At 49.0% G+C, this 27,802-nt stretch overlaps 1 protein-coding gene across 3 annotated transcripts in view; it reads left to right on the top strand.

Moving 5' to 3' along the window:
- LOC138564330 (zinc finger protein 1 homolog) overlaps window positions 1–27,802 on the top strand; it is a 376,835-nt gene that overhangs the window by 327,490 nt on the left and 21,543 nt on the right. For 2 of the 3 annotated variants that reach the window (XM_069642903.1, XM_069642900.1), the window contains one exon: window positions 23,236–23,337. The exons of the other annotated variant lie outside the window; for it this stretch is intronic. In XM_069642903.1, the coding sequence (XP_069499004.1) occupies window positions 23,236–23,337 (102 nt within the window). The remainder of the gene's footprint in view (window positions 1–23,235; window positions 23,338–27,802) is intronic. 3 annotated transcript variants of the gene reach the window in all.

Here is a 27,802-nt window from a genome sequence, read left to right as displayed (position 1 = left end):
ACTTCTGAAGTTCCAGTCCCAAAACCCCTGCTTTCATGCAGAAAACCCCCCATTCAACAGCCTAGCTGTCACTCAAACATGCTAAGTGGTGAGCCAGGCGGCTCACCACTGGGCCAATCAGAACAGAGTGCGACTTGAGTTGCTTAGGCAACGCAGTCCAGGGTGCCAATTCCCCCACCCACACATCCTGTGGAACCCAGACAGAGTGGCACCAGTTGGAAGCTTCTGTGGATAAACCCGCCAAAAAGTGGAACAAAGGGCCCGACCTTGGTTGGAGTTACAGAGACGGACACAAACCCCATTTTAGAATAGAGTTCTGGCAAAAAGACCCAACCGTGGATTTAATATTAAATAAATAAACCAGCAGTATCTTTAAAATTGAACCAAAAAGTGGTGCGTTTAAAATCAATGGGAAAATCCCATAGGAAATATCCGGTGAAATATTTTGCGTGGTAACCACTGCCACCAGCCAGAAACTCGACAAGGGGAGACTGGACAGTGCCCCCTTGGAAGCAGACCCAGGGGCCATCGAACTAACCCCTTCTAGTACTTCCACAATATGATGGTTTGTACTGGTTCTGTTCGCAATTTAAGACTAGCAAAGTCAATGGTGACTTTACATGCCCTGGGAGACAGTAGTCAGTCCCAGGGTATGGAGTCTATGTTTGGGGGTCACTATGACACCCCTGTGTTACAGCACTGAGGGTGCTGTGTAACACATACACAAAAAACAGATGATGCTCTATGGAGTAAAAAAAACCATAGCTCATAAGCACACAAAAATTCAAAGACATACCTCAAATCATGCCTAAGAGTGGGAGGAAAAGAGTCTCACTCTTAGCTGGAGAAAAAACCAAACCCCAAAAATCCAGCAACGCTGCTGGGGGACTCACTAGGTTTGGGAAATTAGCCTGATAAGAGAATTCTCTCCCTAACAGGCAGTGGTTTACTTTTTCATACCATTGTGTGCTTTTTAGCTGCGGTAATATACCCATGAGTGCCTATTTTGTCAAAATGGCCCCAGTCTTATTTTTTTGCCATTTCTTGTTGGAAAGGTCCTTCTTGAGATTTACTCTGCGTGCCAAACCAGGTTTGCTCCCTTAGTTCATTTTGTCTTTGGTCGGATTCACTGGTGAAGCCCACCTCTGGCTCCAGTGTGTGTGGCAGGGGCGGGAAGTGAGGGAGGTGCCCAAATCTCCCTGTGCTTAATCCCCTTGGTTACAGGAATGCACCCAAAGGCGATTGCCCGGCTGGCTGTCCGGCAAGGACAGCCACCCTGCTGTGTGAGTGACAGCTAGGCTGAAAATGAATGGGAGAAACCTGCATAAAAGGCAAAGCGTTTTGCTTGGAAGGCAGAGTCAACCACTGGCTCAAGGAATCCGAAGAAGAACTTGGAAGAGATGCTTGCTGCAACTCCTGGATCATTGGTCTGCCCGGTGACGCCCTGCTGCATTGCTGAATTCGCCTCGACTAGATAAGCCCTGCAAAGGGTGACTTCTCCCCTTGGGTTGGTGGGACCAATCGACCCCAAAACAAACTCATCTGGACATCCTCTCGGAGCTGGCTGTACTTCATTTGCTGCTGCAGGAACTAATTGCCAGGGAGAGGAACACCAGAATCGAGTGTGTCGTCTTTAAGTCGGACCCGAGCTCCAGGAAGATCCTTTGGACTCCCAAGAAGCAGAACTGACCGAGCCTGAGCCACCTCAACAGAGTGCTGGACCCCAGATGCGAGGAAAGCCCACAAGGTATGCGAGAACCGCCGTGGTGCTATTTGCGAGAAGCTGAAATCGCAAAGTGCAGCTGATCTGAAGTTTGCCCATTGCTGCCGCCGAACTTCAAACCATAGTTCAGGAGTCCCCAGATGTCCTGCCTCTTGTCCCCATGACTGAGGCACAGGAACAATAGGATATGCCATACTACAACTGGAACAGAAGCCAGCTGGTACCAATTTCTTCAGACCTAAGGTACTGTAAATGAAGGGGTACTTACCTCTTGTTGTGTGTAGCTTGCTTGTGCTCACTGGAGCCTTGCATTGGATGCCCTTTGCAGAGTTGCTTGCAGCTTTGCCCCTCACAAGCCTTCCAGCTTGTGGCCCAAAAGAGACTTCATTTTCTACAAAGACTTCTAAAACATTGTGCTAGACTTTTAACTTACCTTCAAGAAGATCTTCAGCTCCCCTAGATGTTGCTCAATTAACATTGGCTGTCCTAACTCCCTGAAAGACTCTACCCTATGACTTTGTGCTTTAACTATCCCTCAAAAAAGTCACACATTCCATAGCTTGTGTAGCTGGGAAAGGGTAATTTGCTTTGCATTGGGGGGGTTCAGAAGTACTTACCTGCTTAAGAATATTTAACCATTGTTATATTCCCTAAACCTTTTCCCTTTGACACCAAACGTAGTTCTGCTCTAAATGTGGCAGTGATATATTAATGTCCGCAGTATCCTAGTTATTTAAGTCACCTCGGGGTGTAGGAGGTATCTGTGTGCCACACCAAATGGGTATCTACTGATTTATTGAAACTGAGTGTGCATTTTTGAAGTATATTTTGGTGTTACATATATTTCTTCCTTCTAAAGATGGCTTATTTAACTGTCTGTTAAATCCATACATTATTATTTAATCAAGATATCTTGAGTCTAAGAGTTTATTTGGATACATGTCACTGTGAAACTCTATGTTGTAATTCTACAGCTCACATTGACCCCTCTTGAGATGAGCCTGGCTGCTCAGTCACGCTACCAACCTGTGTAGTACATGCTTATACCCAAGGTTGCGTTAACTATTGCCAAGAGGACAAGGTTGGTGCAGTCTCCCACAGGGCACTGCATACAATCTTGCCTAACACCATACACCCTGACACTTTACTTATGAATGATGTCCATCATGTGTTACATTTCTCACTGCTTGGAAGTACGCATCAGAGTCCAAAGTTCAGGGGCGTTACTTATTACTATTATTATTATTATTATTAATATTATTATTATTGTAGGATTTATAGAGCGCAAACTATGGCTGGAAAACATCAAGGCGCTGGGTAGGAGAGAAGACCACAGGCCTAAGAAGCAGAAAGTTAACTAAAAAGATAAGTCTTGACTGGCCACCAGGGGGCGCACGGATGAGTATGCCTCCTGTGTGAGCTCCGTCCCTGCGGTCCCGATAAGCGGTATGAGCCCCCGCTGATGGTCCCCCCCCCCCCCACGAAAGTTCGAGATTCTGTGACCTGAACGCACCCGCCCGCAGCATGGAAAAAACCCGACAAAAATCGGGCCCGTTTTGACCGAGAACTCAGTAGTTCCAGAAGTGCCTATCCGCTGCGCCACGGAAAGCGCGAACCCTGGCGTTGCGTGGCCCGTGCGACAGGCGTTACCCGCGGTGAACATCTGTGCCCCAGGCCTGTGGTGGTGATCCCTTGCTCGTGGGAGGCGGCGAGCCCAAAGACTCCCAACGATACCGGGCGGCTGCACGGGGTGAGTGAGGGACTTCTACGCGAAACCCTGCAGTACCAGGGCCCGCGCCTCGCTGTGCCGCGTAATACACGTGACCCCCATACCTGCCGCAGAGCTCATGCGGTGAACTGTACCCCGGGGGCTGTGTGCTACCCGAACCGGGCGGCGCATTGGCCTCACGAGGTGTTGCATCCCGTTCCGGGGGTCCGCGGCTTAACCCGCTGCAGGACTTGCTGCCTCCCGCTGCACCAGAGGGGAAGAGGCATCCTCCTACGCTGAACGCGTTGGGCCGGCGTGAGACCCCGCAGCGTCCTAGGGACCCCCGTTCTGGCGCTGGCTGACCCCCTCTGCAGCGCCACTGCACACAACCCCCCTGAAGGCGAGGCTCAAGATGGATGACTTAGAAAACAGGGAGTGGAGGAATAACCTCCGCTTTTTTGGTATTCCGGAACGTGAAGGTGAAACTGAAAAAGACCTCAAAGACACCATCCACGACATCATTAGAATATTGACCGCCGATGAAGACATCGATGAGCCTAAGACGGAACGCATACATAGAGCTGGTGGGCCGCCCGGCCAAATTTCATCGATATCAAGACAAAACCAGAATTCTTGAGAAGGCCAGGTCTGGAGGCCCGCTCACAATGGGAGGCGCTCAAATCACCATCTTTCAAGACTTATCCTCGCTAACATTAGCCCTGAGATGCCTTTGCAGCCCCCTAACGAAATGGCTTAAGGACCAGGGCATAAGGTACAGATGGGGATACCCTTTCTCGCTCACCTTCGAGCATGGCAGCAGGAAAATAGTCCTACGCTCTGAAGATGAAATCAAAAGATTGCATCGTCGACCTCCTCGGTACGGACCCGCGGGGCAAAGAAGGTTGCAACGACGGACGACCGGGATCGCAGTGGGAGCTCCAGGGCCCCAGGCGCAAGAGGGTAAATGGATCGAGAAAATGTAGACGCCCCAACAACACCCCCGACCATGATTAAGCAAGAGAAGCTGCGTCAGATTCGTGCCGGCTACAGTCATACCTAAAACACGAGGCGTTGTCTCCCGTGGAGGGTGCGACATGGCGAAATCCCCCACTTTGGTGCCGCTGCGGGCAGGGCACCCCCCGGAAATGGGAGGCGACGTGAACTCCTGCGGGATGACCTGAGAACCACACGTAACGTTGAAACTTTCACATGTTTGTTGTTGCTATTGTTGAAACTGCGTAATATTTGGGGGAGGGGAGAAAGAGATGGGGGCTCACCCTTAAGTTGCGATGGTACATCTGATCGGGACTGTAGGTCAACGGTCCCTACTGATGGTCCGCCGACGGACTGCATACTCCCATCCAGTCTGTCCCGGACGCCGTCAACAGCTGCCTATACAGCACCCCCTGTTCGTAAGCTCAAGCGAGCACCATCAACTATGGTGGAACATGGGAAAAGGGGAGAGAAGTAACGGACACTTGGGAAATGTACAGATAACACTACGTTTGCTCCAAAGTATCACAGTCAAGATGGCACAGGGTATCCACTTGTCTCTCTGGCCGCTGGTGGTGAAGGATCCTAGACTGCAAACTGCTGATGCATCACATGAGAAGCCTAAGGGCAAGGGTCTCCTCAGAATTGGGACCATCAATGTGAAGGGATTGAATTCCCCTACTAAGAGGTCGCTGCTGCACAGAGAATTCCGAAGATCTGACATTGACATTCTCCTCCTTCAAGGGACGAAATTTGCGAGAGGGGAGGAGCGGACGGTTCTGGGGAATCGGGGAGGTATGGAATTCTGGGGCTCTGGCCCGCTCAGGAAAGGAGGGGTCGGAATTCTCATCAAGAAGGGAGTTGGCTTTGAACTAGAGAAGACCTGGTCGGATGTGAGTGGACGAGCCCTCCTGATAGTGGGGAAAATCGCAAGAGTTCAGGTCACAATTGCTACAATATACTCACCTAATAGCGGACAAGCTGCATTCCTTCAGAAAACGATTCCCAAAATAGTACTGGAAACTGCAGGCCACCTCTTCATAGGAGGCGACTTTAACCAGTGGGTGGACCCATCCGTAGACTGGAGGCCAGGCAACCCCGACACGCGGACCCAGCATAGAGGGGACCGTACTGAATTCGCCGTCATGATGGAGCTATACGATCTACGGGATGTGTGGAGAACACAACATCCTGACGAAGGGGGCTTCACCTTTTACTCGAACCCCCATCGCACATTCTCACACATAGACTATATATTCCTCGCGCCTGACCTTGCAAGGTCCACAAGTCACACGAGTATTGTCCCGATAACATGGTCAGACCATGACATGGTGCTAGCAGACGTCAACTGGGCCGACCTACCTGTCGCTGGGGGATCCTGGCGCTGCAATGAGTCCCTCTGGACTGACGCGGTGTTCAGAAATGAAATGGAGACCGAGATCGAAGAATACTTCAAGACGAATGACAATAGGGAGGTCTCCAAACAAGTGATTTGGGAAGCAGGGAAGGCCATTTGGAGAGGCATATTAATACGCGAGGGCTCCTCTAAAAAGAGAGAGCGTATGATTGTAGAAAACAAGCTCCGTAATGAAATACACCAGCTGGAGGCGGAACTAAGAGACAAAACAACGGTGGATTCCACCAAACTAGACATGGCCCATCGTAAAAGAGAGGAACTACGGCTGTTAGAACACGGCCAGGTGTTGCGGAAATTGCAATTCCTGAAGCAGGCATATTATGAGAAGGGGGACAAGGCTGATGCACTCTTAGCCGCCAGGCTCAAGGAAAGGAGGGAGGAACGCAAGGTGAAAGAGATAAAAGAGCCCACCAACCCTGCGATGCACCCACCCCACTCGATACCCGAGAGCTTCGCCAACTTTTACGAAAACCTATATACCTCTGAGCTGCTCTCGGCTCATTCTGACATATCCTCCTACCTGTCCACAATTACTATGCCTACATTAACGCACACAGAGACCGAACTCCTTGATAGTCCAATAACCGAACACGAGACACGAGAGGCGATCAAACGGCTTACACTGGGGAAGTCTCTGGGTGAAGACGGTTACACGGCCGGCTTCTATAAGACCTTCACCGATCAACTGTCACCCTTTCTCACGGAACTCTTTAATGAGATAATGAGCTCTGGGATCGCACCAGATTCCTTTAAGAAAGCCCTCATAACTGTCATCCCTAAAGAGGGTAGAGACCCCAAACTATGTGGGTCATATCGCCCCATTTCCCTCCTCAATCTCGATACGAAGATTTACGCTCGAGTATTGGCGGCCAGATTGGAAACTTTAATGCCCAAGTTGGTCCACCCTGACCAGGTGGGATTTATCCTTGGAAGGCAGGGTGCCAACACCATGCGTAAAACTCTACATCTTGTCCACGTAGGGCACAGTCTACCAGATGATCCGGCCTTCCTATCGATTGATGCAGAAAAAGCCTTTGATAGGGTGGAATGGGATTTCCTGGGGGCAGTTCTCCAGAAAGTAGGGATAGGCCCCAAATTCCGTGATGGGATACGAGCAATATACGCCTCTCCCAAAGCATCAATATTTGTGAATGGGGAATATTCCAGGTGGTTTGAACTGCAACGGGGGACCAGACAGGGATATCCACTCTCCGCGATCCTGTTTGCACTTTCCCTCGAGCCCTTAGCTCAAAAAATAAGGAACGACCCCCGAATAGAGGGAATACGGCTGGGAGGGACAGAATATAAGGCAGGGTTGTATGCTGATGATATCCTTCTACATCTAACTAAACCTATGACCTCCATCCCCCATGCCCTAACTCTAATAGAAGAATATGGCCGGTTCTCTGGGTTTAAAGTAAACATGTCAAAATCCATACTCTTTCCACTCCAAGGTACCCCGGATGATAATGACACCAAGTTCCTCCCCTTAGGGCTCAAAGTAGAACACACGACATTACGATACCTGGGCATACAGATCACCAGAACCCTAGACGACCTCTACGAGGCTAACTTCCCCCTGCTCCTTCGTTGCTTCGAAAGAGACCTCGAGAAATGGAGCAAACTGACGATCTCTTGGCTGGGGCGTATCAACGCCGTCAAGATGGTGTGCCTCCCCCGTTTTCTCTACCCCTTTCAGATGTTACCGATCGAGATGCCCAAAAAATTCTTTGTGGATGCCTGAAAGCTCATGAGCTCATGTTGCGGTTCATCTGGCAGGGGAAGAGACCGAGGATCTCTTACGACACACTTACTCTCCCCAAAGACAGGGGAGGAGTAGGTCTTCCTGATCTGGGAAAATACTATAAAGCCGCCCAGTTACGTGTCCTAATTCCGCACTTCAGGGACCACAAACACCTGCAATGGGTTCAGATAGACAACCACTACATGTCCCCCGCCACAGTGGCAGAGTGGCTGTGGTCACCATACCAACGGGTCCAGATGAGAATTAATCACCATCCCATACTGACTACCATATGGCCCATATGGCGCACTGGGAAAGAGATGCGAGAAGTTACCAGCTGGCCATCCCGGCTCAGTAACTTGTGGTCTCCTGGCATAAATGACCAAATTCCAAATCTAGAGCGGTTCCAGTCATGGTACGAGGCGGGCCTAGAAAGGGTGGGACAACTTCAGAGAAAGGACTCGTTCATCACATTACCTGATCTGACAACGGCACTGGGGATAGGTACTTTATCAACATTTCACTTCATCCAGCTAAAAGGGGTGTTAACGAGACCTGAATGGAGAGAAAAACTGAGAAGAGACCTTACCGCCTTTGAGAAACTCCTAGACTCCAGAACAGAAATGAAAGGCCTTATATCTGTAATGTATCAAACGCTATTAGCAGCAGGAGGTGGAACTACAGAACCCCTTAGGGCCAGATGGGAAAAAGACCTCGGCGAAGGGATACTCCCTGATCAATGGGACTTAATGTGCAGAACTGCACCTAAATCCTCCATATCCAACCAATATAAGCTTCATGCAATAAAGCTTCTACACAGATGGCATTACGATCTGCTTCGACTCTCCAAAATGTCCCAGTCCATGAGCCCGAAGTGCTGGAGAAATTGTGGAGAAAATGCCAACTATTGGCACATGTGGTGGAGCTGCCCGCACATCAAAGTGTTTTGGACTGAGGTTCTGGGATGGATTAAAGAGGCAGACGACATCCACAGAGAACTTGACCCATACCTTGTTTTGTTTGGCCTTGAAAGAGACGAGGAGGATTGGTTTCGGGTGAAAGGCCTGGCCCCCCTCAGCTATTACTGGCAGCGAGGGCCCTGATAGCGACCAAATGGAAATCTCCTCTGGTCCCAGTTAAGACCGAGTGGATCAAACTGGCCACGAGCATTTATGTGATGGAAACGATCACTGCCTCCCTGCACAATAAATCGGCGAAATGTGAAACTCTATGGATGGATTTCAAGAATACATGTATCGCACCTACTTACGACTCCCAACCAGAGGAACCCCCAAAGGCCTGACCGAATGATGCTATGCTCAAAGATCACTACAAAGGATGAGAATCTCATCTCCATCGAACATGGTACTGCCAGATGTGACACTGTGTCAACCATACGATACTAATACTTTCGTCAATCAATTGCACTTGTGATGTACACCAATCCAAGTGGGGGGGGGGGGTGGGAGTGGGTTATGGCTAACAGTCAATGAGACATACCCAGATAATCAGGACTGTCACACTACTAAGAGATTCCAGCATATTGTTTTAGTCTGCACCGTTTGTTCGACATGTACCTCTGGAAGATGTATGATTTTGTGTGAATATTGTTTGCCTCTTTTTGTTTCTTGCAAAACCAATAAAGTTAAATTTATTTTTAAAAAAAGATAAGTCTTTAATATCTTCCTAAAGGGGAGGTATTCGGTCTGAACGCTCAAGTGCAATGGCAGGGTTCCATAGGCTGGGGGCCAGTACCAAAAAGGAGCGGCCACCCAGGCGCTTGCAGCTGAATTTGGGAATCTTCAGCAAAGCTTGTGTTTCAGATCGAAGACTTCTAGCAGGATAATACCTTACCAATTTATTTCTCAAATAATGAGGCTCAACATTACAGAGAGCTTGATGCACAATACACAAAATCTTAGACTTGATCCGTGCTCCCGCCGGCAACCAGTGAAGCCGGAGAAGAAGAGCAGCGGAAGGAGTCAGTCGGGGAGCTTGAAGCGCTAGTCAAACCGCTGCGTTCGGAAGAACTTGTAATCGCTGAATCTGGTGCTTCGGATGTCCTAGGTAGATATCATTGCAGTAATCTAAGGCCCGCATTATCGAAGAAGTCACCAGTGAAGTGCGATTTTCCAGAGGAAGCAGGGGAAGAATTTTTCTCAGGGCTTTCAGTTTTCCAAAACCAGCCCCACAAATGGCAGAGATCTGTGTTTCAGGCGAGCCATTAGGTAGATGTTTCACACCCAAACTCTTAACTGACGCGAGGGTACTGGACAAGGGCCAAGGGAGGCGGGCCAATATTGCGCGTTCCAAAGATGATCCCTGCCCTTTGGCCCCACCACTAGTACTTCGGTTGTATTCCCATTTAGTTGGAGCCAATTGGCTGCCATCCAAGAGCCCACTTTCTCCAGGCAGTCACACAGCTGGCTGGGGGGCACAGTTTGAGGAGAATCCAACCAAAAATCAGCTGCGTGTCGTCTGCGTAGGAATAAAAGAGCACAACGCAGTCAACAATAAGCACGGCCAACATCCGATTATACAGATTGTATAAAATAGGAGATAGGGCCAACCCTTGCGGGACTCCACAAAGCAGCTTAACAAGAGAATAAAAGCATCTCTGGAAAGAGACTGTCTGCGAATGACCCTCTAAGAAAGACCTGAACCAGGCAAGATGGATCCTGTAACACCCACGCGCTCCAGCCTAGCCAAAGGATTGTGGTGCTCCACAGTATCAAAAGCCGTGGAGCGATCCAGGAGAATGAGTACTCTGGTATCTCTGCGGTCCTGGAGCAGCGCAAGATCGTCCAACAGTGATATCCCCATCTTGGGGCAGAATCCCGACTGATACGGGTGAAGACAGTAATTGGTTTTCATCATAGCAGGAAGCAGAGAGATGGACCTAAAGTTGGCAAGAACTTGCAGATCCAGATTAGCTTTTTTTAATAATGGCAAAACCATTGCATGTTTGAGAGTGTCTGGTCTAATGCCCGTAGAGAGAGAACACTGTATTGCAGCGGCCAGCATACTCGAAGCTCCTTGGGGAAGGGCTTTCAAGATAGTTGGCTCCTGCTTTGCATTACTGGGCACCTGGTATTGCCCAATGGTGTGTAGACGCGGCCATGAGTGCCTGCTACTTCTACTGCAATTATTTATTCGCTCCACGAGGTGGCAGTGGGTCGACCGGGAACATAAACTAAAAGGCCAGCGAGCAGGGACCTGCCACTGAGAGCTGCGTTGAGACTGTTAATCTGATCTGCGTGGATTCTGCACCCAAGAGGCAGGCCGGCAGTGCCATGCTCATCTGCTTCATGACATCACATCACCATGCAAGGGAGCCTTAAGGTCCATGCACAGTGGCCAGCACTCCGTTGCCACTGCAAAGGTCTTCATAAATAAACAGGCAAGCATGTTTCATGACAAATCTAGTGAATTCCTCTTGAAACAAGTCGGCCATATTGTTTTTCTACAGTGGCAGAATTTGAAGAATCTGAGGGTAAAGACACATAGGGCCTCATTACAAGTATGGCTGTGAGGCAACAACGGCGCTAGTATCGCTACCAGAACCGTTGCTACCGTACTGCCATACTAGGGGTTCTGCTCGCGGGTGCCCTTGCAGCCACCGGGTCTGACCTGGAGGCTGTACCGGCACCCGCGAGCAGAACATGATGGTAGCACCGGTACCGTTATTAATGGTACCGGTGCTACCACCCTCCCCATTCCCATTTGAGCCCTTTGGGGCTCGAATGGGGATGTACCGGGCCCAGCACCCGCGAAAGGGCAATTACGTGGTCCGGCTTTGCCGGAATAGCCTGGTAATTGCCCATTCGCGTGGGCCGGACCCAGATGTGAGTTTGGAGGTAGCCTTGCCGGTACCTCCAAACTCGTAATGAGGCTCATAGACGTAGACTCCCTACTCCATGGTTCCTTAATTAACGTTTTAAGTAGCAAAAGGCAGAAGCATCTCAAAGAGCCGTTTCAATTCTTGCTTTGCTGGAGTTGCCTTGATATGTGCAGGTTGTACTTTCTGCCTCTACTAACAGCATTTCCTTTTGGAGACTCTTCAGCAAATGTGTTCATAAACCACATTTTCCATTCAGGTTTGGGGAATCTTTGTCTCAGGGGACAGCAGCCCTTGCATTCATGCACAGTTTGGGGAATTGTACAAGTGCATTTTAATTTAGGTGAAATTCATAATTGACTTGTAAATCGGTGGAATTGCATTTTTCAGCATAGTCTGTCTTTGCTTACATTTCAGGCAATGCATTTTTGTGCCATTTTGTACAGGAATAATGTAGGTCTCCTTGCGCTCTTCTCTGAAGAGTGGCACTTAGGATAAACGAGTGCCCTTCACAATTGTAGTGCTTGCATTTGACATCTACCTTGACAATGTGCATGTTAAGAACTATAGATTCTGCTTCACTTTTACGACTTTGAGTAGCTCCTGGGTAAGGACCATTAGCTCCTGGTCAGAGACTCCACAAGCACCGATCTCAACCCCTGCTGAGTGATGGCCATTGGCAAAAAGCGCTGCTTGGAACTTGGGAAATGTTACCCCCATTTCCCAGTTACCTTACCTGGGCAATGTGACAGCGTGGCTTCTTGCTCAGAGCCTCAGGGCCCTGCTGGGTTAAATGCGGGCTTTTGACAACTGCGTATCCCAAGACCTAGTCACCGATCCAGTACAGGAAAGATAACCAATAGGAACTACCACTCCCAGAATGCCCACTTGCTCAGAGCCCAAACCTGGGCCGGATCTGGGAGAGGCAACTCTGGAATCAGGAAGCAAAAGCCCTCTGGGAAATCCTAGAACGTGTTCCTAACTCAAGTTACCTGGATTTGCCCACACACTAGGAAGAGGGATATCTACAATAGTCACTATTTCCTGCTGAAGTAGACCATGGAACAATCATTGCAGATTTATTAGTGGCTATTAAGAGGATCTGGGCACCCCATGAAGTTGCTTCTAACCCCCCAAGAAGGACAGTCGCAGGGAGTGCACACCCCTCACCTATTCAATACCCAGAGTGACAGATAGTATGACATCTCTCACCTAGAACGGAATGTGGTTGGTTCAGGGTGAGAAATGTGTATGGGAGAAGTCCTTCTGTCACACAAATTGCTTGCAACCGACTGGTTTAAATTGTTCTTAATGGATAAGAAAAATGCTAATATTTGTTTAATTAACTTTGATATTTGTGAGGATTGTGCACAACAAATAACAATGTTGACACTCAACATTTTACACACACACACACACGTTCTCTGGATTAGTTTCTTTCTAAACGTCTAGTCTTTCAAAACACCCAAGACCAAACCTTTCAGAAAAAACAGTCTATACACACGTTTCCAGGATGGGGAGATGGAGAGTCACAGTGTTGGGGACACACAATGCGAGGTAGGGGGGCGGGGGGGGGGGGTGGTGTGTGTGTGTGTGTGTGTGTGTGTGTGTGTGTGTGTGTGTGTGTGTGTGTGTGTGTGTGTGTGTGTGTGTGTGTGTGTGTGTGTGTGTGTGTGTGTGTGTGTGTGTGTGTGTGTGTGTGTGTGTGTGTGTGTGTGTGTGTGTGTGTGTGTGTGTGTTTTGTTTTCATTTCCACTAATTTGGCGCGTGTGCTGTTTATTAAATCTAGGTTTCCTCCTTTGCTTTTTAATTCAGGTACATGAAGAAAGTAGGTCCACAAAGCTTTTGGTTTTCATTTGCTCAAAAGTTTATTCTCCTGAGTCCACCAATTGGGGGTTTAACAAGTGGTGCCGACACGTGTTTCGCCCTGACAAGGTCTTTTTCTAGGCTACCAATTTAGTTTTTTTTTTTTTTTGTACATAACAATGGGTAAATATATAGCGAGTGTAGGGACCCCGGGTTGGGCATCCACCGTTTGTGATTACATTGACATGGTGTAATTTATTTAAAACATTATGTGAGTGTGAGGCCATTCCCAGTGAGGTGGCATAGTGTCCAAGATAACATTGTATTTATACAGGATTTAAAATTCATATATTTGATTGCAGTTTTGGTACATATTTAGTATATATAGACCGTGATTCGGTAATAATAATGATTCATGAGCAAGAGGTGAAAAAGGAGAGAAAAAGAATTATGCAAGAATGTTAGAAAAAGTCCTGGCTTTGGTATTGTGTATAGGTTGGCAGCATCTATATAGGTAAGACTCACCTGGTAGGTGATTTTGAAGGTTTGAATTGTGAACATTAGGCTGCGTCGCGTCTGGAGAGAATTGTGAATATTAGCATGTCCGCACTTAGATAGAATTTGAATATTAGCATGTCCACACTTAGATAGAATTGTGAACATTAGCCTGCGTCGCGTCTGGACAGAATTGTGAATATTAGCATGTCCGCACTTAGATAGAATTTGAATATTAGCCTGTCCACACTTAGATAGAATTGTGAACATTAGGCTGCGTTGCGTCGGGACAGAATTGTGAATATTAGCATGTCCGCACTTAGATAGAATTTGAATATTAGCCTGTCCACACTTAGATAGAATTGTGAACATTAGGCTGCGTCGGGTCTGGACAGAATTGTGAATATTAGCATGTCCGCACTTAGATAGAATTTGAATATTAGCATGTCCACACTTAGATAGAATAGTGAACATTAGCCTGCGTCGCGTCTGGACAGAATTGTGAATATTAGCATGTCCGCAATTAGATAGAATTTGAATATTAGCATGTCCACACTTAGATAGAATTGTGAACATTAACCTGCGTCGGGACAGAATTGTGAATATTAGCATGTCCGCACTTAGATAGAATTTGAATATTAGCGTGTCCACACTTAGATAGAATTGTGAACATTAACCTGCATCGGGACAGAATTGTGAATATTAGCATGTCCGCACTTAGATAGAATTTGAATATTAGCGTGTCCACACTTAGATAGAATTGTGAACATTAACCTGCGTCGGGACAGAATTGTGAATATTAGCATGTCCGCACTTAGATAGAATTTGAATATTAGCATGTCCACACTTAGATAGAATTTGAATATTAGCATGTCAAGACTTAGATAGAATTGTGAACATTAGCCTGCGTCGCATCTAGATGGAACTGTGAATACTAGCATGCCCACACTTAGATAGAATTGCGAATATTAGCCTGCGTCGCATCTAGATGGAATTGTGAATGCCAGCATGTCCACACCTAGATAGAATTGTGAATGTCAGCATGTCCACACCTAGATAGAATTGTGAATATTAGCATGTCCACACCTAGATAGAATTGTGAATATTAGCGTGTCCACACTTAGATAGAATTGTGAATATTAGCCTGCATCGCATCTAGATAGGATTTTGACTGAAGGATAGCATGCCCGCGCCTAGATGAAACTTGAATGTTAGCATGTGTCACACTCAGAACTGTGAACACCAGCCTGCACCGCATCTAGATGGGGCTGTGAATGTTGGCATGCCCACACCTAGATAGAACTCTGAACATTGGCCTGCGCCGCACCTAGATAGGATTGTGAAGGCCAACAAGTGCCACACTTAGACAATACTGTGAATGTTAGCATGTAAAAGGCCAGGTAACCCACTAACCAATATAACCTCAAACTCTGCATACTTATCTCACTCAAAAACTCACACAACCATCTCTCGCACCACAAGCCGCACGCACTTCACAACACTGCAACAACACATAAACTGGAGCAACAGCACACGCGGACTGACACCGATCCAATACCCGCACCAAAGCTCAGCACCCGGTCTATACCGAGTTGAAGCTACCAACAGAACACCACTCCTCTCACTATCCTACTCCTTCTTCACCTTACTAACCCATCCCCCCTTATTGTTTGCAGATCCGCCAGAGCGCCTGGGGACCAATTACGTTGGTGACGGTGCACGGTACAAATACCTTTACATTTAAACTAGTTGAGAGTGTCAGGTCCCCAGCCACCAAAGATTTTGTTGGTGTGTATGTGGAGGGTTCTGATATCCTCCAATGGATTGAAACCTTTGAAATGGCTTGTGCAATTCATGATGTTGATAAGAGAGATTGGGCTAAGTGTTTGCTAAGCAGAGTGCCTCAAACCGGCTTTGACTGTATTCTGAAACTGAGTGTGGAAGAACGGGGTCAGTATGAGTTATGAAATCTGCTTTGATTGCCAAGTTTGGCAAGACGCCTACCCAATACCTTAAAAGGTTCAAGGGTTTTAAGAAAAGAGAGAATGAGTCTTGGGTTGACTGGGTGAGTGCTGTGCACATATGAACATGATGGGTGGATTGATGGATACAAGGTGAACACCTTAGTTGAATTGTCCCACCTTTTTGTTTTTTGAGCATTTTTCTGAAGCCTGTTCACCAGAGCTGCGTCAGTATGTGGCTGACCAGAACATTTTTGACCCCTTTAAGCTGGCTAGGTTGGCTGACAAGTGGGTCTCCCACCGGGTGTCCCCTAAGGACTCCAGTGGGAAGGACAAGGACAAAGAAAAGGGGGCCTCTCAGAAAGCTGAGGAGTCCCACAAGCAGTCACAGTCGGGTAAACCAAAACCTTCCTCTCCTAAGACCCATAAATCTAGTGGGGATAAGTCATCTGTGGGTGGCAATAAGAGTAATGGTCCACCTGCTGCAAAGCAGGCTCCCAGTGGTTCCAGTACCGTACCCCGCACTCCTGGCACTTGTTGGAAATGTGGGGCTCTGGATCACAAGAAGGGTGACCCCAAGTGTAAAGGTAAGCCACTTGGAGTCCAGGCTGTTAGCCTGAGCTACCCATACTCCATGACTGAGGTGGAGGCCACTGTACTGTCCTCCCCTCCTCTACAGGGATCACATTCGGTGCGCCTGTAGAGATTTCCCTAGTGTCCCTTGGGGCCTGGGACCAGTATGCAGAAGTACTGGCGACAATCCCACAGAACACCTGTAGGTTTCTGAGAAGTGTCCTCTTGAATGGCCAGCCTTCTACTGGTTTGAGAGACACTGGGGCAAGCATGACAGTGGTGGACAGGACCCTGGTCAAGCCAGAGGACTATGTAGGAGCTCCTCTGTGAAACACCAGGTTAGCTGGTGGGCCTCCCAAATTATCGCCTGTAGCCTTAGTCACACTCATGATTGGAGACAAGACAGCGAAGCTTCCTGTCCTGGTTCAGGACAATGTCCCTGGTAGCATTCTGTTAGGAAATGATCTAGTAGAGTTGGGGTTGATCTCTGATGGTCTCCCCATGACTGCGGCTGCAGTCACTAGGTCACAGGTAACCCTGGGGCTGGCTGTGAGTCAGGTACCCGAGCCAAAGGCGAGGCCTAAAGCAAGAAGACGGAAGAACAAGAAGGCCACCTCTGCGAGGGGGGCGCCTTCTCTTCCTGCTGTTCCTACAGCACCCATTGGGATCCATGCTCCGGACGGGCTGGGTCCAGTGGAAAACCCAAACTCAACTCCTGAGGGAGAAGAGGCAGACGACCCTCCTGCGGGAGAGTTGCTCAAACCGGAGGACTACCCCGACCTTCAATGCCTGCTGGCTCAAGGGGGATCCTCCCGGGCGGACGTCTGTAAGGGACAGACAGAGTGGCACTCTCTCGAGGGTCTGAGAAAACAGGCCCTGTGCCAGTCACAGGGAGAAGTGCCTGGGACATTCCGGATCTGTTGGAAGGGTGAGCTCCTTGTTAGTGAGCCTACTAAGCATGAACTTGGTGCCCTCAAGAGGTTGGTGGTACCCCAGGTTTACAGGCCCTTCCTGCTGCAGTTGGCGCATGAGGTGCCCTTAGCTGGTCATCTTGGTACCAAGAAGACTAAGCAGAGGCTCTCTGCCCATTTCTACTGGCCCCGGATGGGAGTAGAAGTGGAGTCCCACTGCAGGACCTGTGCAACATGTCAGCTGTCTGGCAAGACTGGAGGCAGTGTCATTGCCCCACTGCAGCCGTTGCCAGTGGTTGGCACACCGTTTGAGAAGGTGGGCATCGACATTGTCGGTCCCCTTGACCCTCCCACTTCAGGTGAACATCGGTTCATCCTGGTTTTGGTTGATCATGCCACCAGGTACCCTGAGGCTATACCCCTTCGGACTGTTACTGCCAAGGTGGTTGCCAGGGCTCTCCTGGGCATTTTCTCCCAGGTTGGATTCCCTAAGGAGGTTGTCTCTGACAGAGGATCCAACTTCATGTCTAGTTACATGAAAACCATGTGGAAAGAGTGTGGGGTAACCTACAAGTTCTCCACCTCTTACCATCCCAAGACCAATGGTCTGGTTGAGAGATTTAATAAAATTCTCAGGGCATGCTAGGCGCTTTGGAAGAGCCCCTAAGGAGGAAAGGGGATCTCCTCCGGCCATGCCTGCTGTTTGCTTACAGAGAGGTACCTCAAGAGGGTGTTGGTTTCAGCCCCTTTGAGTTACTCTTTGGACATCGCACGGGGGTGCTCGTTGCCTTGATCAGAGAAGGTTTGCAAGCCGCCCCTCCAGGTCCTGCCAAGCAAGTGGGGGACTATGGGTTAGGCCTCAGACTGAAGATGACAAAGATGATGGGTCACTGTGATAATGTGGGTGTAGAGGAGCACTCCTGATTAATAATCAATCTCGTTTACGTGGTTGTGAACTTGTTCAAGAAAAAAGTTATCCAGTTTCTGAGTACAATTTAGGTGCTGGCAGAGACTGATTCTGGGCTACAGAATCTAATGATATGATATGATATGGTATTTGTAACGCGCCTATACACAGGTGTTTCAAAGCGCGAAACAGACAAAGTGAACAGGGTCGCTCAACACCAGAGTGACCTTGTCTCCGTACACACTCTTGTGCATATCACTATGCAAATTTAAATCTTGCTTTTCAATTATAATCTACTCTTAAATGATTTGGTTAATTTTTTTAATGTTTCAATGGGTTTCAATGGTTCAGGCAACAGCAAATCTCAAGGCCAGCCAGGAATTGAATAAGTACTGGCATGACCTTATAGCCTCACAAGTGGATTGGACTCCAGGCCAGGAGGTGATGGAGCCTACCAAGCCTCGAGCTTTGGCAGACAAATGGACTGGACCCTTCAGGATAATCTCCAACATGGGCGAAGTCAATTATCTGGTTGACATGGGAATCCCAGGGGTAGCCCCTCAAGTATTCCACATGAACAGGCTCAAGCCTTTCCATAGGCGAGCAGAAGTCTCATGTCTCTTGCTAGCTTCAGAACAAGAAGAGGATGAGAGTGAGTCCCTTCCTCATTTGCTGCATAGCAACCCTCAGGATGGCTCAGTGGAGGGAGTACATCTCTCTCCAGATCTGACGACAGAGCAGCAGAAGGCCTTCAGGGCTTTGCTCCGACAGTACGCTTCTCTGTTCTCACTGACACCAGGCCTTACACCGTGGTGTAGGCATGAAATTGACACTGGTGACAGTGTGCCACATCCAGGCTGAGGTCGCCAGTATGTTGGATCTGGGTGTTATTGAACCCTCAATCAGTTCCTGGTCCATTCCAGTGGTCCTTGTCCCCAAGGCAAGTACCCAGGCAGGTACCAAGTATTGGAGGTTCTGTGTGGACTATCGAGGAGTCAATGCCGTCACCAAAACTGACGCGCACCCATTGCCCAGGGCTGATGAGCTCGTGGATGCCATAGGTGCTGCCAAATTTGTGAGCACCTTTGACCTTACCTCAGGCTATTGGCAAATAGCTCTGACGGACCATGCCAAGGAAAATACGGCGTTCTCAACACCTGAGGGGCTCTAGCAGAGTTGAAGAATGCCCCTGCCACCTTCCAGAGATTGGTCAATCATGCGCTCAGTGAGCTGGAGGCCTTTTGTGTGGCCTACTTAGATGACGTTGCAGGCTACAGTTCCACCTGGGAAGAGCACTTGACACATCTGGATAAGGTGTTGCAGGCCTTGAAAAGGGCTAACCTCACTATCAAGGCCACCAAGTGCCAGATAGCTCAGGGGAAAGTCATATATCTTGGTCATGAGGTAGGAGGGGGTCAAATCCAACCTCTCCCCAGTCAAGTACAGGATGTACATGACTGGGAGACTCCCACTACTCAAACCCTGGCGAGAGCCTTTTTGGGCCTCACTGGGAATTATCGCAATTTCATGGCGGACTATGGAACCATAGCTGCACCCCTGACAGCTCTGACTTCACCCAAACAACCTAGTAAGGTTAATTGGACTGAAGACTGTCAGAGGGCCTTTGATGGCTTGAAAGAAAGTATGTGTAGGGCACCTGTGTTGTGTGCGCCTGACTACAGCAGACCCTTTATGGTCCAGAAGGATGCCTGCAACACCGGAATTGGAGCTGTCTTGTCCCAGTTAGATGACAAAGGGAGGGAACATCCGATCATATTCATCAATAGACAACTCAAGGGTAGAGAACTTAGGTGGGCTATTGTTGAAAAGGAATGTTTTAGTATAGTTTGGAGCCTTAGGCGTTTTAGGCCCTGCCTTACGGGGTCTACCTTCAAGGTCCAAACCGATCATAAGCCTCTGAAGTGGCTTATGCAGATGAAGGGTGAGAACCCGAAACTGCTCAGGTGGTCCATTAGCCTACAAGGGCTAGACTTCACCATAGAGCATAGACCAGGGAAGAGTCACGATAATGCAGATGGCCTTTCCAGAAGGTATGTTGACCGTCTGTATGAGGGTGTCTATCCCTTGGGAGATTAGGCACCCTAACCTCAGTCTGGGGGGGCGACTGTGATGCTGGACATGCATCGGAGGGACAAGGCCTCCGTATCCTTGTCCTTTACTGCTTTTTATCATGTGTTCTGTTGTGTTTTCCGCGCAGGAGTTTATGTGGGACTCCTGGCGGTGCAGCTCTCTTTTGGTTTGGTGTACAGACCCATGGGATACCCTTATGACACCCATGGGTGTGGGTACAACCCTGTGCCCCCAGTGTATGTTTTTGGGCACCTGTGTGTGGCCCACAGAGCAGGGTATGGGCTGGTGGCAGCTCCATGCTGAATTTGACAGGTGCTCTGAGTATCGTCCATTTTGGGATGCCAAGGCCCTTTAATTGCAATCAGTAAATTCCTGATGGAAACAAGATGGCCCCTGTGGCCTCTTGCCTTCCATCGCCTGTTACCTTGGTTTTCCCAAAGTCCAGGGAAGCCCTGACTCTGTTCCTTCCCCCTGACTGTCTGTTGGGTGGAAGTTCCATGTATGACCGTGTGTGGAAGTGCCGACCAGACTGGCTGGAGCCTTCCCAACAACCGTATGTTGTGGGTATGCCTGTGAGTGGGTCCTGGGTGAATGGAGTGTGTGACGAATACGCATTCTGTGTTGTGGATGTCTAGTATCTGGTGTTTGACACAATGACTGAGACAGCCCTGCCCGAAACCAGTATGAATGCAGTGTGGAGTGTTGAATGGCAGAGTACTTGTCCGAATCCACATTCTGTGTTGTGAGTGTCTGGATGGAGAAGAATGGCCTGAATGCACTGTGCGCCTGATTGGCTGCCTGAATGCCCTTCTGAGTGATTGGTTGCCTGAGTGTATATCTGGGGGCCTCTCACTGCTAGAAATCATTCAGAAGCTGGAGTTGAAACTGACATTGAAACTGAAGCTTAACCTTGAAACTCTGCTGGAAGAGAAGTATTGCTGTTGTTCTACTTCGTCGATCTGAAAGCCGCTGTATCTTCAAGAACTGATCCAGAGAGGACCTGGTTAGATGCCCTCTTCCCGAGCTACGAGGGACCATCGTGCACTGCTAACCTTCGCCAAAGCTCCCTGGAAGTCAGACCCTCGACAGGCTGCCTACCGGAGACTGGGACCGCAGAGGAGAACGAAGAGAAGCACCGAACATTCCCTCCACTGTCGTCGACCAGGTTTCGCAGGTTTGCTATAACCGCTGGAGGCCCGTCGAAGTTAGTTGGCCAGAAGCGGGGACTGCTTGCCACTGTGCCATCGACGACCGGAGCCGCACCGCTCTATTGATAAAGACATTTGATTCCCGGAGCATCTGCCGGTGGGTTTCCCGCCACCCAAAGACCATAGAGACGCCTGATGACTCCATGCTCTTGCTGGGCCAAAGTTCTTCACAAACTCTTTGCGGTCCTGAACTATTGACATCGAGGTGCCCCGCACGCCTCATCCTTGCAGGACGTCTTCGACTCGTTGTCGACGAGCACCGCCAGGACCAAAGCTGCTGCCTCGACGCCATCAAACTTTTCATCGAGGATCACCAATGCCAAGTTCACCTTCTTCGAGGCCCATCTACGATCTGTGGCTCCTGCTTTAAAGGGAGTCACTCAAGAAGGATCCAACGATCTGTGGCTCCTGCTTTAAAGGGAAAAGATCCCTAAAGATCCATCGACGCCTCCTCGAGGAACTCTGCTATTCCAGGTACATTGGGATGGTAGAAACACTTTAGAAGGAAATAAGACTCATTGAACAATATATGGACTGGGTTTGTAGTATATCTTTATTTTACAGGTTGCCCAGGTGGGGGGGGGGATCTCCACACAGAGCTGTGTCTATTGGTAGGGGCCATTATTCTGCCAATTGTTTTAACCAACTGCTTTCCTCCTATGTCTATTGTTGGTTACCTTTATTAAGTGATTTGTGTGACATTTAACCAGAGAACAGTTGATGCACTTTAATGAAATCTGATAATAATTGTGGTACCACTTAGAACTGTATATATTTGCCACTGTAGATTAACTGGGCACAAAGTGAGTTATTGTGATTGTGTATATAACCTTGAACCTTAATTATATAAAGTCTGTGTTTTCACTAATACAGTGCACGGACATTACTTTGTGGGTGCTTGGGGATACACTGTACTTAAGAACCAGCCCCCATCACCTCCTGAGAAGCTAGGCCTTGATTGCTCGACCATAGCTACCGAATAGAGAATCTTGGCTGTGGTCCTCTGTGCCTCTCCTCTACCATATAGAGAGCAGGAGTACAGACACCCCCATCCAGTCTTTACAGCCACATTGATTCATTTTCCATTGCATACATTTTCCCCATTGCACCCGTTTTGTATAAGAGATAGAGCAGGCATTAGGTGTTGTTAGTATAGGCCATTTTGATTTGACAGAGACTAACTACGACTGTGTTTTCTTTATTATTTGATGGTGGAGACTACTCCCATCGTAGCTATAGGGCAAAGCTCGAGTTTTTCCAACGTTCACTCTTTCTACTGCTTTTGTTCAACAGAAAAATCTCTTTTATTATTATGGTATTTCTTGAGCGCGGAAAAGCTTTGAGAAGCAACGGAGCACTTTAGAGGTATACAACAATACAGATACATAACCGAGTGCTTTACAGAGTTATACAAACAGTACAGATGCTTAACGGACCTAGTTTCAGAGGTAACAGAACAGATATACAGCGTGGGTAGGATACAGAGGGGCACAGAGGAAGGGTACAGCTGTACAGGGTGATGGGGAGTGGAGAGGTGGACGGCACCTACCGAGTCAGGTGGTGCAGGTGGCGCCCTGATGGCCTAGATGTTGAGGAGTAGAGACTCCTTGAAGAGGTGGGGTCTTGATTTCTTTTCTGAATTGCAGGAGCATGGAGGCGTGTTTTGATGAGGAGGACGTTCCATAGTCATGGGGCGTAGGCAGAGAAGTCTTGTTTTCCGGTCCCTTCCTTTTTGTAGCAGCTGATCGCGAGATCAAGTGTAAAAAAGCAGTAAAAGTATTTGAGAATGATCTTGAGTGGCAATGTTTCATTGTTGCTCCTTCAATCGTGTTTCCATCTCCTGTAACCTGCTCATAACAGGGCCTGAGGTTTCTGCACCCTTTGGCATTAATGAAGAGGGAGAGACCTACACCATAGACATGCCGGACTATCGGAGAAGAGGAAATCTCATCGGTCCCAAAAGTGAGTAAACAACCCTATGATGATGGATTCAAATGTTTTGGCCGCACTCTGGGAAGGTGTTTTTCTTCTTGTGTCATGTATTATAGCTTATTTAGACATTTTTTGGGCATTGTTAGTGTTTCTACTTTTTTCTAAGTGATATTTTGAATCAAACGTGTATAGAGTTAAGTGTGCATGCATGAAAATGTATCTAAATATTTTCCATGTGCCGTCTAAACCCCTCTGCAGCTCTAGTTCTCCAAGGCCTTATGGGAGCTTCAAGGTTACGTTCCTCAGGTCAGGCCATGTGGGCAGGGAATCACGTAACCCTGCTCTCTAGGAGACCATTGCACACAGCATGACATTGTATAAAAAGTTAACAATTAATATTTAGTGTCCTGGGTAGGGGGATTGGCCAGCTAGCTGTAGGGGAGGCATGCTATCACAAGTATGACACTGTCCCAATGGGTACAGTTTGTAAAAGCTTTATTGAAATTGTTGGGGTTAAAGAAACTTTTACTTTGTCCTATAACTAAGATGGCAATATTCTCGAGCATCAAATAATAAATAACGCCGTCCTAGTGGAGTCAGTGAAATTAAAATATCCTATGCTAACGAAACCTAACGCCTGCCCCATCTCTTGTACAAAAAGTGTAAAAAGGAGAAATGTATTCAAAGGAAAAATCAGTGTTAAAATGGTATGACTGAAGCAGCTCTCCTCCCACGTTTGGGCTCACGAAGTAAGGCGATCCTTGTAGGCAGGATGACACACTCTGGCTCGGTTTCCATCACAATACACGGTTCAAAACCGTGGATCGAGGCCTGCCTGGCCTCCCATGTTTGAGTCTCTTTCTCTGACTTCCAAAAATAATATTTCAACCAAAACGCTCACAATCATCCCCCTCTTCTGGGCTCAGACCTTTCACCACACTGTTCTGGTAGGTTCCCCTCTGCCGCGCTCAGACCTTTCACCACACAGTTCTGGTAGATCCCCCTCTGCCGGGCTCAGACCTTTTACCCTACAGTTCTGGTAGGCCCCCCTCTGCCGTGCTCAGTCCTTTCACCCTACAGTTATGATATGATATGATATGGCATTTGTAACGCGCCTATACACAAGTGTTTCAAGGCGCGACGAGGCAGGGAGGGGGGAACAAGTGGAAGACAGACAACGATCCTACTAGGCCAGGTATCATTCAGACCGCGCAAGTGCAGGGGTAGGGGAAGGGAAAAGTGCAAGGGGAAGGGGAGGGGGAAGTGCAGTGCAAGTAAGTAGAATAAAAATAAATAAATAAATACGGCCAGCTGGTGGCAAGTGCTAGGTAAGTGCAGACAAGTGCTGGGAAGGGGGGGCTGTAGGGATACAGTGCAGGGGATGCCAGGGAGGCAGTGCAAGTGGAGGTTGGCTGGGCCCAGGACCGAGGTCGGTGAGAGTGGCCCAGTTGCAGATTCAGTGCAATTTCAGTGTAGAATTTAGCAGGGGAGAGGGACAGAGAAAGCAGAAGCAAAGAGGAAGGTTTTGAGGTCCTTCCGGAACCGGAGATGGTTCTCCTCAAGTTTCAGGGAGGCAGGAAGGCTGTTCCAGGGGGAGGCCCTTGCCGCGGAGAGAGATCTAAGCCCAGCTCATTGCTTCGAGAAGCGGCTGACCCTGAGGGAGTTGGAGACGGATGAGCGAAGGGCTCGGGAAGGAAGATATTTAGGAAGAGAGAGTTGAAGGTATTTTGGCCCCAGGCCCCAGAAGGCCTTGTGGATAATGCAGAGGGTTTTGAACTTTATCCTCGCAGCCACTGGGAGCCAGTGTAGAGATTTCAGTCCTGGAGAGATACGGTCCCTGGGCTTGAGGCCAAGGACAAGTCTCGCAGTTCTGTTCTGGATGAGTTGAAGAGGGCGGAGAGTGGAGGCAGGCAGATTAAGATAGAGGCTGTCACAGTAATCAAGCTTCGAGAGAACCAGGGCTCGGGAGACAGTGAGCTTCTGGGGGAAGGAGAGGAAGGGAAGAATACCTCTGAGGAGGTGTAGCTGGTAGTGTGACGTCTTAGAGATGTCAGATATGTGAGGAGAGAAGGAGAGTGTAGAGTCGAAGATGACCCCGAGGTTTTTAGCCTTGCAGGTAGGAGCAGGAAGAGGGCCAAGAGAGGCCGGCCAGAGAGCTGCAGGGAAGGAGGGAGTGGGTGTGCCGATGAGTAGAATCTCAGTCTTACTGGCATTAAGGCAGAGGTCATTGGCGGCACACCATTCCTGGATAGCAGACAGACAGTCAGAGATGAGGGAAGGAGAGGAGGAGGCCGAGGGTAGCCTGAAAATGAGCTGGGTATCGTCCGCATAGCACTGAAAGTTGGGGCAGAGGGCGGCGATGCCGTGGCCAAGGAGTGACAGATACTGGTTGAAAAGCCAGGGAGAGAGATTAGATCCCTGGGGAACACCACAGGTGGAGAAGAAGACGTCAGAGAGGAAGGACCCAAGTTGGACCTGGGAGGGTCGATTGGAAAGGAAAGAAGTCAGCCACGCCAGAGCCTGACCAGTGATACCCAGGTTATCACAGAGACGGTTGAGCAGGATGGTGTGGTTGACAGTATCAAAGGCAGAAGAGAGATCGAGCAAAATGAGAACACAAGGAGTGTTAGAGTCAAGGTTGGTGAGCAAGTCTTCACGGATGTTCAGGAGAGCAGTTTCCGTGCTTCTGGCAGCTCTGAAGCCAGACTGATGGTCATGAAGGCTACCAACAGATTCAGCATGGAGGTTAAGCTGGGAGATGGCCAGTTTCTCCAGGAGCTTGCCCAGGAAGGGAGTGATGGAGATTAGGCGATAGTTAGCCGGGCAGGAGGGGTCGGAAGAGGGTTTCTTAAGAAGAGGGTGCACAAGGGAGTGCTTGAGGGGGGATGGGAAGACTCCAGAGGCGAAGGAGTGGTTGCAAAAATCAGCCAGGGCGGGAGCCAGGGAGTCGATGTGGTCCTTGATAGTTTTGGAGGAACAGGGATGAACCTGTTTAGACGAGACTTTCATAGATCGGACTTGTCTGGAGACCTCGTCAGCAGAAAAAAGGGGAAAGGCAGAGAAGGAGGAAGGAGGGGTGGCTGCAGAAGGGCCAGAGGAAGAGCCGGGAAGGGAGGGAGGGGGTTGATAGGAGGAGAGTGAGGACAGGATGTCCTGAGTTTTAGAGATGAAGTGAGAGGCCAGTGCCGTGCAGAGGGCCTGGGAGGGGACAGGAGAGGTAGAGACTGCAGCAGGGTTGGCAAGCTCCTTGCAGATTTTAAAGAGTTCAGCCGAGTTGTTAGATGCCGTAGAGATGCGGGCTTGGATAAGGGCTCTCTTCTTGATGAGAACGGAGAGACGGTATTGCCTTTGGAGCAGGCGGCAGGCCAGTTTGTCAGAGGATGAACACGAAGCACGCCATTTCCTCTCTGCCACCCTGCACTTGCGTTTAAGGGTGACGAGATCCGAGTCATACCAGGAGTTAGATTTGGCTTTGGGCTTCAGGCGGATTCTCATGACAGGGGCAAGGAAATCAAGAGTATCAGATATAGCAGAGTGGAGCATGGAGAGGGCTGTGTCAGGGTGGGAGTCAGCCGAAGGAGGAGGGGGGGGGGCGAGAAGGTGGCAGCGAAAGCCTCAACTGACACGCGCTTCATGTTCTGGTAGGTCCCCCTCTGCTGGGCTCAGACCTTTCACCACACAGTTCTGGTAGGTTCCCCTCTGCCGGGCTCAGACCTTTCACCACACAGTTCTGGTAGGTTACCCTCTGCCAGGCTCAGACCTTTCACAACACAGTTCTGGTAGGTTACCCTCTGCCGGGCTCAGACCTTTCACCACACAGTTCTGGTTGGTCCCCCTCTGCCGGGCTCTGATCTTTCACAAACAGTTCTCGTAGGTCCCCCTCTGCCGGACTCAGACCTTTCACCACACAGTTCTGAAGGGGTTCCCCTCTGCCGGGCTTAGACCTTTCACCACACAGTTCTGATAGGTTCCCCTCTGCCGGGCTCAGACCTTTCACCACACAATTCTCGTAGGTTCCCCTCTGTTGGGCTCAGACCTCTCACAATAAAGTTCAACACATAGTTGCAAGGGGGCTTCTTTGCCCAAGCTTATTATACTTCGGGTCGCCGTCAGTCGGGCTCGGACCACTTTCGGATGTCGAAGTCTTAAGAAGGTGTGTGGCTTTCCTTACAGACCCCAGCAGGACCGCTTTGAATCAAAGTTCACTGTTTTACTTTCACTCGCCCCTTCTCTAGGAATTAATCTTCTTTACTTCACTTTTGCTGTTCATTCGCTTTCTTTCTTTAAACAAAGTACCTTTCCTGGAGACCTTCAAGTGTGCTACTTCCTTCCACCGGGCCACCGGGCTACTCCGTTACTTAGTATCACTCATTTCACAGCTGTCCTTTACATCAAAGTTCACTCACGGGTCTGCCTTTCCTTGCGTCTCATCCACACATGTGCAGCTTTCACTTGCGATATAATGTTTCTATTTCAACCTTTAACACACACCAGT

This window comes from Ambystoma mexicanum, chromosome 1p, assembly GCF_040938575.1.
Source record: "Ambystoma mexicanum isolate Mex_15411 chromosome 1p, UKY_AmexF1_1, whole genome shotgun sequence".
In the NCBI taxonomy this organism is placed as follows: domain Eukaryota; kingdom Metazoa; phylum Chordata; class Amphibia; order Caudata; family Ambystomatidae; genus Ambystoma; species Ambystoma mexicanum.
The sequence above is the reverse complement of the archived record's forward strand: the minus strand, read 5'-3'. Positions and strand labels throughout refer to the sequence as shown.